Source organism: Microcaecilia unicolor, chromosome 2 (genome assembly GCF_901765095.1).
Source record: "Microcaecilia unicolor chromosome 2, aMicUni1.1, whole genome shotgun sequence".
NCBI classification, from domain to species: domain Eukaryota; kingdom Metazoa; phylum Chordata; class Amphibia; order Gymnophiona; family Siphonopidae; genus Microcaecilia; species Microcaecilia unicolor.
The window spans coordinates 574,071,494-574,087,199 of NC_044032.1; the positions used below are offsets into that span (position 1 = coordinate 574,071,494).

The window sequence follows — 15,706 nt, forward strand, 5'->3', positions numbered from 1 at the left end:
ATTTTTGCCGCACGTCCGATGCGCAAGTCTGAAAAATATATTTTATTTTCAGCGCGTGTAATGGATGCGCGCCAAGTGGCATTTGTCGCACGTAGGTCATTACCACCCGGATTCTTTACCACTAGGTCAATGGCTGGCGGTAAGGTCTCAGACCCAAAATGGATGCACGTCCATTTTCGGCAAAAAAAGACCTTTTTTACAGGCGCGCTGAAAAATAGATCGGCGCGCACCCAAAATTCTCGCCTACAGTACTGCAAACCATTTTCAGTGTTCCTTTGTAAAAGGATCCCTAAGAGAGCCATCATATATTGTGTTCTGTGTTTTCGCTGGTTTCTCACAATTCCTCCTTCTACAGGCCTATCAGTGAAAAAGCAGAGCTACTGCTAGGGTTAATCACTGGTGGGCTTGTGATCAGGTTATGACTACTGCTCCACACTCACAGGTTTTTATTTATTTGGATTTTGCGCACACCTTTTTAAGTAGTAGCTCAAAGTGAGTTACATTCAGGTTTACTGGGTATTTGGAGAGAATGACTTTTATAAGCAGTGTCTATGTTGCTTCTGACTCTACTTTATTGTCATCTTTGCTAGATTTCATAGGGAATGTGCCATCAGTCCAGCTTCTACACTGACTGCAGTTGAAGTCAAGCTTATGAATCTGTTTCAGTCCGATTTCCTGTCACTCTTGGCCATGTTTCAGTAGGTGCCAGTTCTTGTTTTGTTCTAAAACATTAATGCTGTTGAAAATGTGTGTTTCACAAAGTTCTTGGAGAATGTTATCAGGGCAGGGCTTCCAAAACTTGTCCTGGGGATCCCACAGCCAGTTGAACTTTTAGAAATCCCACTATGAATAAGCATGAGAGAGAGATGACCAATCTTTCACACATGAAAAACCAGAAAACTAGAATGCATAGGAGCAGAGAACTTCACGCTTGAGAAATAGTGTGGGGGGGGGGGGGGGGGGGGGGGGGAACTCTACCACCAAAAGATTGAGCCAGATTTCTCAAATTCTCTCTTTCTCACCACTCTGAATGGCCTGCTGGCTGTGGTGTTTAAATATTACATGGAGTAACATAGTCTGCCCAACAAGATAAACTTGTAGCATAAGATATGATGCAATACTATATATGCATACTTGATCTTGATTTGTCCTTGCCATTTTCAGGGTTCAGACCATAGAAGTTTGCCTGGCACTGGCCTCGTTCCCCAATTGTTCCTCTATAAGCCTACCAGTTTCACTTATAGCTTTCTTTTTTTTTGCCTTTTTGCCTCAGAAAAATCGATAAGCTTGAGAGGAATGTTATCAGTCAGCAGGAATTTCAAGCAGCAATAGAATGCAGGTAAGAATGACTTACTAAAATTCCCAGAAACAGGACTTTATAATGTAACTCCTGCTCCATTCTCTGATAGAATGCAAGGACTCATTGGGGAGTTTTGGGGCCATCAAGTGGAGGAGTGGCCTAGTGGTTAGAGCACCAGCCTTGACATCCAGAGGTGGCCAGTTTAAATCCCCCTGCCAGCTAAGGTGTCTGTCCCGTGCTTGTCTTACATTGTTGGTGGCCTGTCCTGCTTTCAGCGCCGTGCACACTCGTTGTGATCTTGGGCAAGCCACTTAACCCTCCATTGCCTCAGGTACAAAATTAGATTGTGAGCCCTTCAGAGACAGGAAAATACTCAGTGTACCTGAATGTAACTCACCTTAAGCTACTACTGAAAAGGTGTGAGCAAAATCCAAATAAATAAACAACCCCTGCTCTCAATTCCTTTCACAACAGCACAGACAAAGTCTCTTTCAATGCCCTTGGGTTTGTGAAAAGTCCATTTGCACCATGAAAATAAAGCCCCACACAATCATACTAGTGGCCGTTGTTCACAGTTTACTGGGCTATTTGGATCAGACATGCAATCTAGACAGAGCAGGCCCAAGGCTGTCTGATGCACTAAGTCAGGGATGTAGGAGTTCAGGCTATGAATGCCACAAACAGGCCAGGTTTTTAGGATATCCATAATGAATGTGCATATGAGGTACATCTGCATGGATACTACCTCTATTATATGCAAATCTATCTCATGCATAATCGTTAATGAAAATACTAAAACAGGGTTCACAATCTAAAAAGATAATATTCTAAAATATAGCATAAACCAATTACCTACAATTGAATTCACAATGTTAAATATCAAATTTATTAAAGAATTACATAAAATCTTATTCATATAAATCAAAATGACAATGTATTTCCTTGGACCAATCCCCCCCCCCCCCCCCCACACACATATATATAGCTTGAATAGACCCAAATGTCTAAAATTTACGAATATCTCTGATGACCCTGCCAAAACCCAAGGTATTGTAAATAGTCACTGTAGAAAACATAGCTTAAAGTCTATCATAACTATCATGAAAATGACAACAAACACTTTTGCCGTCCCCGGTCATCTCAAACATCCATAAGCATTGCTGTTCAATGAGGAGGTTCCACAAGAAACCATGCACAGTTCAAACGCTCAATTGACACAAATTGTGTCCCAACTCTCTAAGCTTAGGCTCTAAGCTCTACATGACATCATGTTTCGCTCAAGGCGTCTTCAGGAACTGGAGCTCAAAACCTGCTTGAATTAACTCGAACCATGGAGCTGATGCTGGTGACTGGCTGTGAGCCACCTGCCAGGAAACCAGGATCCACTCCCTGAAATAAGACAGCCTTATATCATGATAGGTAGTTGAAAAGTAAAAAGGAGGAGAAGGGTGAGAGGGGGAAATTTGAGTCAACGGAAAGGCAGAAAAGAAACAAAATGAGAGGAAAGAGCTAAAAAGAAATGATCAATATGTCAGAGGCAGGTGTAGTGAGGGATTAGACAGGAGAGGAGAAAAGACAAATGGACAGCAGTCACTTGAAGGAAAATTAGCAGATGACAGAAATTAAAGCAGAAAAAAGAAACTGGAACCGACATGTTGGAAAAATAAAATGTCCAGACCACAAAGGTAGAAAAAAGCATTTTATTTTGAATGTTTTAAATGGAATATGTTAGCTTTTGGGAAATGTGCATAGCAAATGTCTTTGCATTGCGTTCAGTAGAAAAGGAAATGCATTTCTGTTTTTAGTTCTCCATTGTTGCTGTTTAACTTCTTGGGGGTTCCAATTTTTGTCAAAATATTTTTATTTCTAACTTGTGAACCCTTGTTCTGTATTTGGTGAGGGTCTCTCAGTGTGATAATAATGGCAGGTGGGGAAATCGGAGGGGAGGCAGAGAAGAGGGGATCAGGGAGGGGGCCCTTCCTTATTTTCTGATCTGGGCCTTAGCACATCTAACACCCGTCCTCATCCTTGCTGTGTAGCTGGTGGGGACCCCAAGCATCCCCAGATGAGGCCCTCCTTCAAAGACAGAACTCCCTTCTACCAAGCTCTGAAGTCAGCAACAATATCTTTGAGCCACAGACAACTAAGCATGTGTGGGGTGCCAGCATCAGTGGCTTAGGGACGTTGCTGCTGCCTGTCAAGCTTGGTAAAATGGAGTTCTAGCCACCTTCATAGAAAGTCTTCAGCTGACAAAGCTAGGGGATCTTCATTAGTTAATGTATTTATATTTTGAGGTGGGGGTAGGGTGGGGCAGAGAAAACTTTGTGCTCACCCACTTTGGGCTCAGGCCCTCCCAAAATTGGCTGTCTGGCTATGCCACTGGTGCATATGAGCTCCTGGTGTCACCTCTGTTAGATATATGAGCATAAGAACATAAGAGGTGTAGCAAAATGTGTGCGCAAATCCAAATTGGTGCCAATTAGTACCCAATTATTGGCATCAATTGACTTGTTGGCCAATTTAGTTGGGTGCACATCTTTGATCAGCGCCCAATTTTGGGCACCATATATAGAATCTGGGGGATGGCATCCACAGACAGAAGACCTGTGAAAAGAGGTTGAAGAGTGGGGAGTACCAGGCTCTAGTTATTGGGCCTCTTCAGAATTTGGCACCCTAGGCATGTGCCTATGTTGCCTATACCTAAATCCAGACCTGCCTCCTAATTGGTTTTTAAATCCGGCTACATTAGATGTCCTAACCAGATCCTGTGGCAACAAATTAAACATCTTGACTATACACTGAGTGAAAAAATACTTTGTCCAATAAAATTTTAAATATGCTACTTGCTAGTTTCATGGACTGTCCCATAGCTCAGAGAAGATCATTTTTAAAGACTTTTCAATGTGTAATTATTAACTATTTCCAGTTTAGAAAACATCTCAAAACTTGGTTATTTTAAAAATGTGTTTCACAATGGTAGTTTGAAACAAGATATGGTTTTTATATCCAGTATTTTCTCTAGTTATGCCTAGATTTTTTTAAAAATTGTTATTCGCATTGAACTGGTTAAGGTATATGTAGGTTATATGCATTGTATCGGTATTGGTAAAACAGGGTTTTATGCACAAAAAGTGGGCTTTTGAAAATTACCCAATCCATATGTGGGAGCAGTAGACTCAGGCCCACCCAGTTGCTGTGATGTGGTTGGTGGGGATTCCCAAGTCCCACCAACTGAACCCCCCCTAGCATCCCTCCCCCCGTGCACCTTTTAAATGCCACTTCTTCGCCAACAGTGGGCAGCAACCGATGCATGCTACTCAGGGCCAGCTCACAGCTTTTCCTCTGATGTAGGCTTGCCTATGAAGAAACAGGAAGTTATGTCAGAGGTAAGGCTGTGGGCTGGCACTGAGCAGTGTGCATTGGTTGCTGGTCGCTGCTGGTGAAGAAGTGTTGTGTAAAAGGTATGTGGGGGGAGGGGGTACAGTTGAGAGCCTAGATTGCCTGCTGGGGAGGGGGAAGAGATGCCAGGCAATGCCCAGCAGAAAGCTGAGGGTGGGGTTCCTCTTCCCACCCACCTTGGGTCTAGGCCCACCTAAAATTGGGTGTTTACCTATGCCACTGTCAGGGAGGCATTCCTGAGGAGGAGCTGGGGGTGGAGAGGACACATACTTTGGGATTTCTAGAAGCATGCACTTAAATTTTTACTGAAGCAGCTGTAAATCCATGGGCATACTTTTCCTGAATCAATTTTCAAAGGGAAAGTTTTCCTTTTGAAATTTCAATTTGAATTTTCAAAGGGAAAGTTTTCCTTTTGAAAACTGATGTCAGGCTTGCAGGTAAAAAGTACTTTATGTACACGCATTTGTTTGACTGTTGCCCCCTGTTGAACAACTATTCCATCTTCACCTCTTCTTCCATCCTACTCATGATTTTATGGGCCTCAATAACACCTTCTCTTGATTACCTCCAGGCTAGTGAGGCCTAACTTATTGAACTTGTCATCATACTACGACCCATAGGAGCCAACTTTTCAAAATTATTGGGGGTGCTAAGCCCAGTGGAAATAACCCCTCCCTGGACACATACAGTACAAGGAATTTTCTCAGTATTGGGGGTGCTCAAGCACCCACAGCACCCACAGAGTCGGCTCCTATGCTACGACCATTCTATCCTCTTTATCATTTTGGTTATTCTTTCCTGTACATTTCCAGTTCTTCTATATCTCTTTTGAAATGAATATCCAGAACTGCACACGATATTCAAGTTCCAGTCTTAAATCCATAAATTATGGTGTTCAGTCAGAGCAAAAGTTTGAAATACAATGTCAATTAGTTGACTCCAGTGTAACTGTAAGGTTACCTGCTGCCCCCTCCCCATCTGTCCTCTTTATCCCTTTGTCTCCAACTCCCTCTCACCCTTCCCAATTCAACCACTATCATTTGCTCTTCCCTTCTCCACTTCTCACTTCAGGTGGTTGTGTTTCTTTTCTGTTGATAGGACTTGGGCTGCCCACCAGGGCTGGTCCTGCTACTAGATAGACTAAGCATCCACCTAGAATGGCAACATTTGGGGTGGTGGTGATGTGACAGCAGAGTGGTATCTTAAATTTTCCCTCTCCTTCATTTCCCCCTGCTGCCCTCACCGCTGCCCTGCTTGTTTCTTGCGGCTCCAGAGTTATTCAGCATTGGCATTGGACCTTTCAATAGAGACTCACGCTTAAGCTTTGCTATAACCTGTCTCCCCTGACAGGAAATGCATTGGGGGTGAAGGTGGGAGGTGGCAGCACTTGATCATGGGCCTCTACCAAAAGATACTGTGTTACTACCTTTGGAGCAAGGAGAAATGCTATATTATAGATTTGTCACTAGATGGCAGCACATGATTTGTTTAGGGTTATCTATAAAATCCATTTCTAAATTTTCAGTACCATGCTCTTTTAATTACTATTACTACTACTACTATTTAGCATTTCTATAGCGCTACAAGGCGTAATTCTCAACAATCATCAAGTTATTGCTTAAAAGACAATTATAGAACTTCAGAATGAATCTAAAATCAAAGTGAACTGCAATAAAATAATAAATTTGGGGCATACTGTTTAAACTTTAAATCAGTTTTGGACCTATGCACTAACCATAGGTGTAAGTTTCCTTTTTTTACTTTGTGTGGGTAAAGGGTAAGCAAATTGATTTAGCTGTTGGAGAAGAGGGTCCTATTTAGCATTAGCACCTGCAACTTTGGGGGAGGGGACATGGGAGGGGTGCACGCTTCCCCTCATGTCCACCCCAAACTATACCTATAGTACTAACCTGTTTAAATCAACGGTCATCATGTATAATCTGCCAATTTTAACAAGCATCATAATCTACTGTAGCGGAAAAGAAGAAAGCCCCTGCTAATTACCTGCCTCAGAGATTATTAGTTTAGCATCTGCTGGCATATCAGTTGTTGTGGCATTAGATATAGCCTTATCCCTACTAACATTTCATGCCCAGAGGGAGTGGTTATGTAAAACATATTCCCCTCATGGCAAGAGATATTCTAATTTATTAATGGAAAGATTTTTTTATCTTTCATTTTGGGATTCTTTCTGCCCTTCTTGAGGAGCAACTCAGGGAATGTTTTCCTGGATTGTGAAGAAGTGGGTTCCTACATCAAAGTGATTTAAGGGCAGAGGAAAAGAAGTCTTTTTATTTTCTTATTCCAAGGAGCAGTCGGCTCTCAAACTTGGAGCTGCTGAGTGTAGTCCTTGGACCAAGAGACCCGGGGTTTGAAGAATGTGCACCAGTGAGGTTTTGAAGTGTTTTTTTTTTTTACCTCTGAAAAACTTCCTGGAAAGGGTCAAGACTCAAGGTTGGTAGACCTAGACTTAGAGGAGAGAGACCTAAAGGTAAAGATATCCTAAGGACAGAAAATTCTTTGTATGGAGTTTATTTCCGCATTTCTGTTTGGTTCAATGAGCTTAAGAATAGAGGAGACAGAGGATTTTACTCTGGAGAAACAGAAGTCTGCCTCTCACTAATGGGTTACTGCAGAAAGCTGTATGGTTGTGCCCATATGCAGAGGGCTGAACTGATGGCTGAGCGTATGGCTTCCACTATTACTACTACTACTACTACTATTATTTAGCATTTATATAGCACCATGAGATTAGAAAGAAAATACTCCGTGTGGATGCAGTAAGCTACTGAGATACAAACTTAAATCATGGAGAACCTGGGTGCTAATCAGCGAGAGCCTACCGAACATATGAGCACAAAGATTTTGTGGTAAGGGAGACTTCACTGTGCACAAGTCTGAAGAAAACAAAAGTGCCAACACATCTATGCATGAACTGAAATGTTGCTCTGTGCACAATATTAACCTCACAAAACGTTTCTTGCATATATAATTTTGGTGAAGCTAATATTTATGTGCAAAACAAGGTTCACAGATTTGTGCTGTTACTTCTGTTCTGTCTTTTAAAGTTGCAGGTACTGTATATATGGTCATAGAAAAAAAAAGAGAGAAAACACTGGCTCGACTAACCTTCTACACTGCCATGGACCTGGAGGTGAATTTCTTGCATTATGCATGCATTAAAAAATCTCCTATTTACTTCCATAGACCGTTATTAAATGGACTTGGGGAAAATCCACTATTTCTGGGATAAGCAGTATAAAATGTTTTGTACTTTTTTTGGATCTTGCCAGGTATTTGTGATCTGGATTGGCCACTGTTGGAAACAGGATGCTGGGCTTGATGGACCTTTGGTCTTTCCCAGTATGGCAATACTTATGTACTTATGTAATACAAAACCAGATATTTCCATCTGGCTTTGGCACCAGCACAATAGGAAATGACCGGTTACTGGTTGACTCCTCCGTGATGCCCAGTTCTAACATTTCAGCAAACTCTTTCACCACAGCTTCCTGCTGGGCTTCTGGAATACTATAGAGATGTTGCCAGACTACCATTCCAGGCTCAGTGAGAATGTTGTGAATTGCAAGATAGGTCCAGCCTGGCACTCCAGAAAATACATCTTGATTCAGATTTACCAACTGCTCTAGGTCAGCCTTCTGTGAGATGGACAGCTGGTCATTAAAAAGAACCTGAGAGGACATGGATAAAGGTGAGTCAGTTGATGTAGTGTATCTAGATTTTCAGAAAGGTTTTGATAAAGTTCTTTGGATAGGAGGTAAGGTTCTGGTGTCGATTAGGAATAGGTTATTGGACAGAAAACAGAGGGTAGGGTTAAATAGTCATTTCTCTCAATGGAGGAGGGTAAACAGTGGAGTGCCACAGGGATCTGTATTGGGACTGGTGCTATTTAACATATTTATAAATGATAAGAAAATTGGAACGACGAGTGAGGTGATTATATTTGCAGATGATACAAAACTATTGAAGATTGTTAAAACACGTGCAGATTGTGAAATATTGCAGGAAGACCTTGGAAGACTGAGCATCCAAATGGCAGATGAAATTTAATGTGGACAAATGCAAGGTGATTGCATAGGAATGAATAATCCGAATCATAGTTACCTGATGCTAAGGTCCACCTTGGGGGTCAGCACTCAAGAAAAAGATCTAGGTGTCATTGTAGATAATACACTGAAATCTTCTGCTCAGTGTGTGGTGGCGGCCAAAAAAGCAAAGAGGATGTTAGGAATTATTAGGAAAGGGATGGTGAATAAGAATGAAAATACTATAATGCCTGGTCTGGTCTGGTCCTAAGTGGGTCTGGCAGCTGGACAAAACCCAGCGGGACAGCTTGCTGCAAACAGCGCTGCAAGCACAGCCTTGGATTATTCTGCCCAAAAGGATGGGTATTGGATTTGTGGAGCTGTAAATACCCTAGGATTTGTAAATAGACAATTAAATAAGAGTTGGAACTCTTACACCAAGAGTCTTGGACTGGCACTAAAACCTCTTTCAGCAAACTAACCGTTCTGGATACAAATTGAACTGTGTTGATATTGAGAGAACTGTTTGTTACCAGAAGCATGAAGTTTGGATATCTGCCTGTTACAGCATTCCAGTAAAGTTTGCATTTGTTTTATGAAGCCTGGCGTGGAGAGTTTCTTTGGAGTGAGAATATAATTGATTTGCTTCCAGACTGATAAAGAAAATTAAAAGTGAGGCTTAAAACCCTACAGCCTACCAGAGTAAGTCCAGCCCAGCCTATGTCCAGCTCAGAAAAAAATAAAACTTTTGCTATGATCCTGGTTTCTGGTGCTGAATTGAAGAGCTAGCTGGTGCCCGGAAATGTGTGATGAGACCAGGGTTACATTAGCTTTAGGAGACCAATGAGCATATCCTGATCCGAGATCCTCTCTGGCTCTCTTCCGTCAAGAGATTTATTTTGACCTCTGTATCCAACTGGAACCTCACTAGCTTGTCTCCAACCTGCATGCGTGCATATAACTTTCTCATGGTTTTGCTTTTACCTCTTCTTAAGGCTAAAAGGCTTTCTCTGTCATCAGTCAGAGAGTGCATATTAAGCCGGTTTCTGCATGCACTGGCAAAGTGACTCTCTTTCATACAGAATTTGCAGTTTCCCATAAACAGGGCATGCTTCCTTCTTCACTTCATTGCTGCCGCTACAGTACAAGCATACGGCCTTCTGCCCGGCTTCTAACCACTTAAAGTCCAACTGTATTTGCAGCTGTCTGTGCTCTGACTTGGGCTGGGACAGCTGCTGTACTTTTTCCTTACCGATCATGTTTTTCATGTGCTTAGAGGCAATCTCATTCGCACAGGATATTGCAATGGCAGCACTAAAGCTTAGCCTTTTTATCTGAAGGAACTTCTACCGTACAGCGTCATCCCAGATGCCACTAACAATTCTGTCATGGATGATTAAGTCCTCTAACTCTGTGTACTCACATGACTTTATTAGACACTTAGGTGGTTATTTCAGAAGCTCTATTCTTGTTTTGGATGCTTGAAAACTGACATTTAGATGTCCATATTGCATGGATATCCAAATCCCAATTCTATAAAGGCAGTATAGGGACAGCTAACAGTGCAGTATGTCCAGATGGCAAGGGGGGGAGCCATGGTCTGGGAGTGTTTTGGATGGGACTAGGGAAGGCCCAAAGTATGATGCCCACCTCTGATTATAGAAGTAGAAAGGACATCCATATCTAAAAATATGGACATCTGTGTTTAGATCTTGTACTTTTCACGTCCAGGTTACAGAAAGGCGCTCTGATTGAGAGTCTGTCCACTGGAAGGAATAAGGCATGATACCTCCTTAATTCCCCAGTGGTTACTGTCCCCCTTCTCCCCTGAATGTGAAACCAGCAAGGGATATCAGGCTCTAAAATAAGTTTAAGGCATTCTAGACAAACCTGTGGAGTAGCCTAATGGTTAGTGCAGTGGACTAAGCACCAAAAGACCTAGGTTCAAATCCCACTTCAGCTTTATTTTTTTTCTCTTTTGTAAATTGTGAGCCTTCCAGGGACAGGAAAATACCTACTGTACCTGAATATATAAGACACCTGAAGGCTATTGAAGTGGTGTTTCCCAAGTCCTGTACTGGAGTACCCCTTGTAGCGTACTCGTTGCGTACGCCTTGTAGCGCTATAGAAATGCTAAATAGTAGTAGTAGTAGTAGTACCCCTTGCCAATCAGGTTTTCAGGATATTCACAATGAATATGCATGAAAGACATTTGCATATAATGAAGGCAGTGTATGCAAATCAAGTTGATGCATATTCGTTGTGGATATCCTGAAAACCTGACTGGCAAGGGGTACTTCAGGACTGGACTTGGGAAACATTGGTCTAGGGGCCTGCCTTTTGTAAAATGGAAAACCTCTTGTATATGTATCCCAAGCATTGACAAAAGTGGAGCAAAACTATGTCCAAATTGAGAAAGAGCTTCTAGCCATAGTTTATGCATTAGAGCATTTTCGTACTTATATCTACACTATACAAGTGACTGTTCAAATTGATCAGAAGCCACTGGTCTCCATCTTCAAGAAAACCCTGGCCACTGCATCTAAATGACTACAGAGAATGATACATTGCTTTCAGACATATACCTTTGAATTTCAATATGTACTAGGAAATAAAGTGGACATTACTGACACACTAAGCCAGGCATTTCCACTGATAGTCCTAAACAGATCACAGTTGGAGATTTTTACAAACAGTTGACCTTAATGATTGATGAGGCGTCTTACTTGGAGATTGGGTTACCATATGTCTCCAGAAAAAGGAGGACAGATTGAGTCAGTCTGGGTTTTGCTTCCATTGTTTTCAATGGAAGCAAAACCTGGACTGGATCAATGTGTCCTCCTTTTTCTGGAGCCATATGGTAACCCTACTCGGAGACAACATTGCTTGTGGTGCCTGAAACAGTAGCTTCTTTTCAGCAAGCTGGAGAAAGTGTTGCGATCCACCAGGCTGTGAAAGAGCAGATCTAGAAACAATGGCCCATTAATGATGAGATGTTACCGCCAGAGATTAGACATTTTCACAACTTCTGTAATAAATTGACTGTCAAACAGGGCAATGACTGTATGTTCTGGCCTGAGCCAGGTAAAAGATGCTTGAAAGAATTCATGCAAGTCATATTGGTATCAACGGATGCATTTGACCTGCTAGAGAGGTGCTTTTTTGCCATCTATGAATCACGCAATTGAGAACTTTGTCCACAGGTGCTCTCTCTCTATATATATATATATGCAAGATCCAGTTGGACATTGCTCAAGAACTCCTATGTCCTTACCCTGTGCCTACTTGGCCATGCAAAACAAGGGAATTGACATATTTCAATTCAAAAATGTTGAATATGTCATGGCCACGATCATGTTATCACCCCGCAACTCACCCCGACTCACAGAACAGTGTCTTCAGAGAGCCCTCACCCCTTTGCCATGGTAGACTGTGGGGCAAGGTCTTTCTGGTGCCTCTGGCACACCCCAGCCTGCATCTGACCCACCACGCCCCAATACCAGTGCGCGTCACAGCCAGACATTTAAGGAGCCATTGGTCGCTGGCGCGGCTTGATGAAATCATCCCGTCTGGCATATTTAGGGTGCCTGGACTCCCTCAGACGTTGCCTTTGCAACTGCTGCATTCTGGTCCCCTGTCCTGTGCTTCTGGCTCCTATCCAGCTCCGCTTCAGATGTCTGCCTTCAGCTCAGTATATCTCAAAATGACGATAATGAAAGGGAAGAATGTATAAATATAAGCAAACATAACGTATGTATAAAAAATACAAGAAGATAAGAGTAACACACATGTGGATAGAAATGTACACATGAATAAAAGTGTATATGGACTAACCTGTGACAAAATCTCCAATGTCGTATCTTTTCAATGTAAAGAATACAAAGGAAAGGTCTACAAAAGATATGCCATAAATTTCAGTAATTATACAATATGCAGTGTAGATAAATTGCCAATAAGGATGTAATGAAAAACACTTTGAATGCATAGAGAATATGGGACAAGAGCAATGGATCCATATTGTGAAATCTAACTGATGAGACATTAGATAGATAGATAGATAGATAGATAGATAGATAGATAGATAGATATGTTTACTGGCTTCAATGATGTTATGCAAATCCATACTCAAAAATATTAGTAAATATATGATGGAAACAAGGATAACTTAATGGGTCGTAGATTTGCTATCTGAAAATATTGAACCCGGCTGATGCCGATACAGATAGTGACTACACAATTGAGAGTATGAGAAAGTGTAAATCTCTAAACTGAAGTCACAAACATAAAATGTCAAATATATATACTGAAATGTGGCATGGTAAAGAATGCAGAACTTGGAATAATTGACAATACCTATAATGCTCTGTGCATATACTATTTGAAGGGTTGCAAATGAAAAAATCTCTATGCCTCATTTTAAAAAATCCATTCTACATTTTGAAAAAAATGCAATCCTTGGTCAGAATATAGATAATGTACAGAGGATTATATATGTGTCAAATTGTGCGGGTCAGAAAAGGACCCTTGGGGGCAAGCCTAATGATCCAGGACCTGGGATGGCCCTGAAGAGGACCCTTGGGGACAGGCCCAGCAAACCAGGACCTGGGATGGCCCTGAAAAGGACCTTTGGGACAGGACTGGATATATATGATTTTTATCATTTTCCTGTTTTAATATTTTTGTGAAAAATTACAAGAGGACCTTACGAGACTGGGAGACTGGGCGTCTAAATGGCAAATGATGTTTAATGTGAACACGTGCAAAGTGATGCATGTGAGAAAGAGGAACACGAATTATAGCTACGTCATGCAAGGTTCCAAGTTAGGAGTCACAGACCAAGAAAGGGATCTAGGTATCGTCGTTGATGATACGTTGAAACCTTCTGCTCAATGTGCTGCTGCGGCTAAAGAAAGCAAATAGAATGTTAGGTATTATTAGGAAAGGAATGGAAAACAAAAATGAGGATGTTATAATGCCTTTGTATCGCTCCATGGTGCAACCGCACCTCAAATATTGTGTTCAATTCTGGTTGCCGTATCTCAAAAAAGATATAGTGGAATTAGAAACGGTGCAGAGAAGGGCGATGAAAGTGATAAAGGGGATGGGACGACTTCCTTATGAGGAAAGGCTAAAGCGCCTAGGGTTGTTCAGCTTGGAGAAAAGGTGACTGAGGGGAGATATGATAGAGGTCTATAAAATAATGAGTAGAGTGGAACGGGTAGATGTGAAGCGTCTGTTTACGCTTTCCAAAAATACTACGACTAGGGGGCATGCGATAAAGCTACAATGTAATAAATTTAAAACAAATCGTAGAAAATTTTTCTTCACGTGTAATTAAACTCTGGAATTCGTTGCCAGAGAATGTGGTAAAGGCAGTTAGCTTAGTGGAGTTTAAAAAAGGTTTGGATGGCTTCCAAAGAAAAAGTCCATAGACCATTATTAAATGGACTTGGGGAAAATCCACTATTTCTGGGATAAGCAGTTTAGAATGTTTTGTACTTTTCTGGGATCTTGCCAGGTATTTGTGACCTGGATTGGAAACAGGATGTTGGGCTTGATGGACCTTTGATCTTTCCCAGTATGGCAATACTTATGTACTTATGTCTATATTTTAATATTATTGTTTATACTGTATTGTTTATTGTTTTTTATACATTTGATTTTTAGACTCCTGAAGCAGGCCATAGGCCAATACACAGTACTGTGTCTAGTCTCTTATCAGTAAATCTCCCTTAAGTATCAAGGTTGTCCTTCTCATTTCTGTAGTCTGAGGTCGATTTCCTACTTGTCTTCTTCTGTCAGTAGATCCCATGAGACTTCAGGGTTCTCTACCTTGGTGGATTTCTGTTGTGTTTCTCATCTGGCATTACAACATTCCTACCCAGGAGCTTCTGAGGCCTATACTGGTTTCTTCAGTATATGGGATTATATAAGGACATATGAAGGCTAAAACAGCGCTCTTGCATCTGATAATTGGGGCACTTCACAGAGAAGCCATTGTACGTCCTCCAGACAGCAATTTCCATTATTTTATGGCCCCCATGGCTTCAGAAACACAACCTGAGAATCGACTGGGACCAGGGTGAAATCTTGGCCTGGAGTATGCCTTGCTTACACCATTGCCTTGACTCAGTGCTTTCTGTCATCTCAGTGGCCACCAGTGGGCTGGTGTTTCGAGAGGGATTACCCCCAGCCTACCAAAGCTATGCCAAAGTGTCACATTCCTCAATACCTGGGCTGCAGTCAGCTGTGGAACTGTCGCAGATCACATTACTCACCAGGACATAATTTGGCTGAGTCATAAGAAAACCAGCCTGATATATAGAAAGCTCTTAGTTAAACAGAGGGAGATGTGATGGGTCATGCTGGCTGTTATGTAACTCTCTCTCATCCCTCTAAGAAATAGAGGGTGCACCTGTTGTTGCTGTGAGTTATAATAGAAGAAATAGTTGAGACTGTTTATCTGGCCTGAGTGTGTCTGAATATGTTACAACTACCCGAATAATGCCGGCTTTATCTGACCAGATATTCAGCAGCATTCCAGAAAATGTTTAATGCTACGGAAAATTCCAAATATGGACCCAGTCAGTGAGAATTATCAAGGTATTGCTTTATTTATTTATTTTATCCCATTTATACATTGCTTTCTTGTAGCATCCAAAGAGATTTACAATACCCCATCCATTAGAGGAATAGCTGGCTGCCACTAAGGTACCTATAGAGAGTCAGGGACATATAGGTTATAGACATTTTTATAGTGGAGGAGTAGCCTAGTGATTAGTGCAGTATATTTTAACCCTCAGGAAGTGGGTTTGATTCCCATTGCAGCTCCTTGTGACTCTGGGTAAGTCACTTAACCCTCTATTACCCCCAGTACAAATAAGTATCTGTATATACTATGTAAACCACTTTGAATGTAGCTGCAAAAACCACAGAAAAGCAGTATATCATTTCCCTTTCC

General features: G+C 41.6%; 1 protein-coding gene across 1 annotated transcript in view; it reads left to right on the forward strand.

Annotated features, from left to right (window-relative positions):
• LOC115462199 (EF-hand calcium-binding domain-containing protein 6-like) overlaps window positions 1–15,706 on the forward strand; it is a 103,739-nt gene that overhangs the window by 4,658 nt on the left and 83,375 nt on the right. The window contains exons 3-4 of the mRNA XM_030192215.1: window positions 591–698; window positions 1,274–1,339. Of these exons, the coding sequence (XP_030048075.1) occupies window positions 591–698; window positions 1,274–1,339 (174 nt within the window). The remainder of the gene's footprint in view (window positions 1–590; window positions 699–1,273; window positions 1,340–15,706) is intronic.